The sequence below is a fragment of the Triticum aestivum genome, chromosome 5D, assembly GCF_018294505.1.
Source record: "Triticum aestivum cultivar Chinese Spring chromosome 5D, IWGSC CS RefSeq v2.1, whole genome shotgun sequence".
Taxonomy (NCBI): Eukaryota; Viridiplantae; Streptophyta; class Magnoliopsida; order Poales; family Poaceae; genus Triticum; species Triticum aestivum.
The window spans coordinates 549106430-549111287 of NC_057808.1; the positions used below are offsets into that span (position 1 = coordinate 549106430).

Below are 4858 nucleotides of genomic sequence, written 5' to 3' on the forward strand. Positions count from 1 at the left end.
GAGGATCTGTGAAGTATGAGGAACAACATTTTTTGGCATCATACTCGTGGCCACCCTCATAGACCATCTCCTCCATGAAATCGTTGTAGTACATGGGGTCATCCTGCGTCAGGGTCGGCATACCATCGAATAGGATGCGGGTATCGGGAAAGCTGCCCGTGGGGATCGCCCACAAACGCGTACTTTGCGTCCCAGTGGACTGCCCGGCCACAGGTGTGGGCATTGAGATCAAGCGGAGGAACCACAGAGACAACCGACACGAAGTTACCAATTTCTGCACGTGCCGTCCCGAGGCAACGAGGAGAAGCGGGACGCAATCGGGTTGTGTCCAGGAAGGTTCCCGTACGTCGGTGGCGTTGTTGACATGCGCTATGACTCCGGAAGCATGGGCGGGTGAGCTGCTGATGAGCCCGTGCTGGCCGCGACGGCAACGGCGAGAAGGGCTGACTCTTGGTACCCTTGCGACCTTGGCGGCAAGGGTTTCACTCTCCCCGCAGTGGCATGGGCCTAAGCAACTGAGGCGGCGGTGGCTTCTTCTTCCTCTGAACAGCCCTCTTCGCCATCTCCACCGAAGTGCGCACCTTCTTCGACTTCTTCGGACCCATGGCGTCGACGACCATGACTAGGACGGTGCTGGCCGGGTATGGGCGATGGCGGGGTTGGGCGCGGCGGGAGGGCGGGAGGGTTTGTGAGTGAATTAGTGGGAATGGACGGGCAGTCTAGGGGAGGACAACATGAGAGCATTGCAGGCGTGATCTCGCAGATGCAAATTTTGGGTTGAAAATGGTCTTGGCGAACAAAAAAGAAGAAGGGAAAAGTTCAAAATAAACCTTGAAGTTGTAGATGAAATCTAAATCAAACCCTGAACTTTGAATCTCGGAAATTGGCACTCTGAACTTGTAATCCTGGTCTATTTTGAACCCTATACCTGTTTGGCACACCGGGAATACTACAATCCCGGCCGGGATTACAAGCTACTCTCAGGGACAAGAATTTGGGCCGGCCCACTATAACAAAACAAGAAATCGTGAGGTTTAAAAAATGTCCGCACATTTCTAAAATTGTTCAGAAGTTCAAAATGTTCCGGTTTTCTATTTTTCGCACAAATTAAATTATTTTTTGTTTTTTAAAACTTTTTGGAATTTTGAAACTCTATTAGCATTTTAAAACACTGTTCACAATTTTAAAAAAATCACATTTGTCAAAAAATGTTCAGAATTCCAACAGTTTTTCACATGCTTCGTATTTTAAAAATTGTGTCACATTTTTTAATAATGTTTTTCGAATTTCGTAAATTATTTCATAAATAATGTATTTTAAAAATGTTTCAGATTGTTGGCAGTGGACTTGACTGGGCCAGCCCACGAGACATGAAGCGAATTTTTTTCCTTAATATGCGACGTAAAAATTCTTTCTTTCTTTTTCTTAACGGGCGACGAAATAATTCCAAGCGAACACTTTTTGAAAAATTCAAATACTTAAAAAACCAACATCTTGGAAAAAGCAAACACCTTTATAAACATTTTTTGCAACCTTAACAAAATTGTAAAGTGCAAACACTTTTTGAAACATTCGTGTGATTCAAAAAATGTTTTGTACAGTCAAAAAATGTAATATTTCAAGAATGTTCACGAGTTTCAAAAAATGTGTTTGTGAAATTTTCAAAAAATGTGTGTGCAATGTAAAAATATGTTTGCGTGATGTAAAAAATGTGTCATGACCTTAACAGAATATATGTGGCATGTCCTTGAAAAAAGTGTATGCAAATTAAAAAATGTTGAACCATGTAAAAGAGTGTTCGTGTAGTTTTATAAAATGTTTAAAAAGGAAAGAAATTAAGAAAACCAGATTAGTGCGTGTGCATGAGAAACTGCGCTACTGGGCCGGCCCATTTTAGCAAATCCCGTGTACGTCCTGTCAAAGTTTAAAATAGACCGGGATAACAGAGTTTGGTGCGCTCATTTCAGGGATTGAGAGTTCGTGGTTTTATTTAACTTTCGCCTACAAATTGAAGGTTTGTTTTGGACTTTTTTCAAAGAAGAAAAAGAATTGTAGACATCCGTTTGTTTGCTTCACGGACACGAGTGTACCAAATGGGTCGTTGGAGTTGACCTTACATACGTTCCCAAATCCGCGTCCGCCGTCGGTTGACCTCGGCAGTCGCCACCGTCGCCGACCATGGCCTCCCCGCCCTCCCCACCGCCGCCGCCGCCCGCTCCCACCACCATATTCGATCTCGGCGACGACCTCCTCCGCCAGATCCTCCTCCGCCTCCCCGCCCTCCCGATCCTCGTCCGCGCCGCCTGCGCCTGCCGCGCCTTCCGCCGCGCCGCCCGCACGTTCCCCTCCTTCCGCCGCAGCTTCCGCGAGCGCCACGCGCCGCCCGTGCTCGCGCTCTTCCTCGAGCCCAACATGGAGGTCGTCCCGCTCCACCCCTGCCCCTGGCGCCGCCGCGACCCGGACCTCGTCGCCGCCGATTTCTTTGACGTCCGCCACGGCGACGCCCTCTCCTCCGGGTGGAAGATCAATTCCGAGACTCCTAGCTCCGGCGGCTACCTCATCCTCGACAACTGGAGCGAGGGCGCTCAGCGGGGAGCCGCCTACAGCCCGCTGACGCAGGTCCTGGATCTGTTCCTCGATCTGCCGCCGGTGGGAAAGATCTACCTTGAATTCTACACGCTCCTCCCCGAAGACGGCCGGAGGCCGTCCCGCGTGGTCTGTGTGCGTGTAGACGGCCAACGGGCGGAGCGGGCCGCCGTCTTCTCATCGGACACCATGGAGTGGCAAATTTTCCCGGAGACTACGCTGCAGCTGACTGTATCTGACAGGCTCAGGGCCAGCGGAGTGGTGCATGGGCTCGTTTACTGGAGAGGCTGGATGTATGACCAAATCGTGGTGCTCGACACCGCCACCTTTCAGTTCTCTCTAATCGATCTGCCCACGCCTTTGAAACCGGAGTTGGGTGAATCAACATATAAGCTTGGTGAGACCAAGGATGGGAAGCTCTGCATCGTAGATATAAAGGATAACACTATTGTTTCTTGGTTCCTGGACAATGGCAGTGTCATAGAGAGATGGATTTCCTACAAGAATTTCCCATTGCGCCCAATTGTTAGGGAGCTCACTGGGTGCTCAATGGAGGAAGAGGATTATTGTAATGTCAACGTGGACCTAGTGGCAGTTATCGATGGCTTTGTCTACATCTGTATTTTCTACCTCAAGGACACAGAATATTGTGAGTCGTACCTGTCAATATGCCTGGAAACATCAGATATGTGCGAGCTCTATAATGGTGCATATCGGCATAATGAGGCGGCCCATCCCTATGTCATGGCATGGCCTCCCTCTTTGGTGCAAAGCAAGGTGAGCCTGTGCTTATGTGTAAGAGTTTCTTCCAGCGCCTTGTTCATAGATTGTATGCTGTCAAGTAACTTAAAGGCATTGGATTATTGTGTTGTGAAATGCAACTGTCTGACTCTTATCTCAAGTTTAAACAGTAGCATGTCTGATTTGCCTAAACCATATTACAAGAATTTGATTGCAGGTTTTACATTAGTGCACAGAAGGAATTCTTTAAATTTTAGCATGCGTAATTGTGCAGATTATGTGATATCTGAACCTCTCTTAACCAGCCGCTCAAATGAAGATGCAATACTTTAAATTAACATTGTTTTATTGTGTTGTGAAAGGCTGGTATTGGCTCTTATCTTAAGTTCAAACATGTTTGATTTGTATGAATCATGTTATAAAAATTTGTTTGCAGATTGTTTGTTAGTAGTATGATGGTATTATATAGTGCTGCATTGCCCATATATGAGGTTTGGAATTTTTGTCCCTCTACACATTCTTTCTAATTAGTGGTTACCACTGTGAGAACTGAGATGGCATTGTGGAATATCTTCACTACCTGTGTAAGAGCTTAAGTAAATTGATGTTGTATCATCAGAATCTGTAGCCTTGCACAGTTTTTTTGTCTGTACATACACTTCAATTTCTTGCTTACACTGAAATCCCTCTTTTTTTTTCCGGGTGCACTGAAATCCCTCTTTGTAGCAGGAGGAATCAGAAACTGAAGATGATGATCCCAAGGACACAGAAGAAACTTCCTCTGTCCTCATCGCTGCACTGCAGTCTTTCAGCCATGCTTTGATGAATGCTGATAAAGAAAAAGAAATCGTGGCAGAGTTAGATGCCTTCTTGCGTCCCACCGAAGATGGCAAGGGCTCTCTTATCAGCAGAATCGCTACTTTGGATGCGAAGATGACGACCGTGAGGAACCGTATCCTGAGGATAAGTGAATGACTCCGAGGTCTACATGCCAAATATAGAAAGAGAAACCTGATGATGATAAGTGTGCTTTGGGGAGCTTGCTGCCACTTATTTGCCAGCCGGAGTAGCCTGTTTCAGGTCGTGTACATGTGTATGTATTCTGTGTTCTCATGATAGGGGCATTTGGTTAAACGGTTTGGTACTTCCGTTGTGTGGATGTGTGTTAAGAGCGTATGTATATGCTAGTTTCATGTACTCTGTTCGTATAACTGGTTGGCAGGAGATAAAACAATGGTGATATGTATCTTGGTGTGCATACTCAGTTTGAGCTCCATTGTCTGCATCTTTTAAGAGGTTAATGTGTATGCATGGTATTCTTTTATGTAGGAGCTCCATTGTTTTTACTCAGTTTGAACAGAAACTTCTTTGCCATGCTAATACTTGTCTCACATACTGGGTCTGATGATTAATGTAACTATCACTCCACCAGTATGACAGGTTTGCAAGAGATCAAGCCATAATTTTTATCTTGCTAGATGTTTCTGTATATCAACCATGGCTGAGTCTTGGTCATGCCAGGGCTGAGTCT

General features: G+C 46.1%; 1 protein-coding gene across 2 annotated transcripts; it reads left to right on the forward strand.

Moving 5' to 3' along the window:
• Positions 1 to 2115: 2115 nt before the first annotated feature.
• LOC123123745 (uncharacterized) lies at positions 2116 to 4591 on the forward strand. Of its 2 annotated transcripts, none has more exons than XM_044544342.1 (2): positions 2116 to 3363; positions 4054 to 4591. In XM_044544342.1, exons 1-2 carry the CDS (start codon positions 2179 to 2181, stop codon positions 4300 to 4302), a joined length of 1434 nt encoding a protein of 477 aa, XP_044400277.1. In that variant the 5' UTR covers positions 2116 to 2178; the 3' UTR covers positions 4303 to 4591. The 2 variants fall into 2 exon arrangements, with proteins under 2 accessions (XP_044400277.1, XP_044400278.1); XM_044544343.1 differs by having other exon boundaries at positions 2121 to 3363; positions 4057 to 4591.
• The last annotated feature ends 267 nt before the right edge of the window (positions 4592 to 4858 follow it).

What these genes read in the sequence shown, in the direction of transcription:
- LOC123123745 (XM_044544342.1), top strand. Translation starts at nt 2,179, where the DNA reads ATGGCCTCCCCGCCCTCCCCACCGCCGCCGCCGCCCGCTCCCACCACC. An exon ending in CCTCTTTGGTGCAAAGCAAG is followed by an intron (nt 3,364 to 4,053) that starts GTGAGCCTGTGC and finishes CCCTCTTTGTAG; the next exon opens with CAGGAGGAATCAGAAACTGA.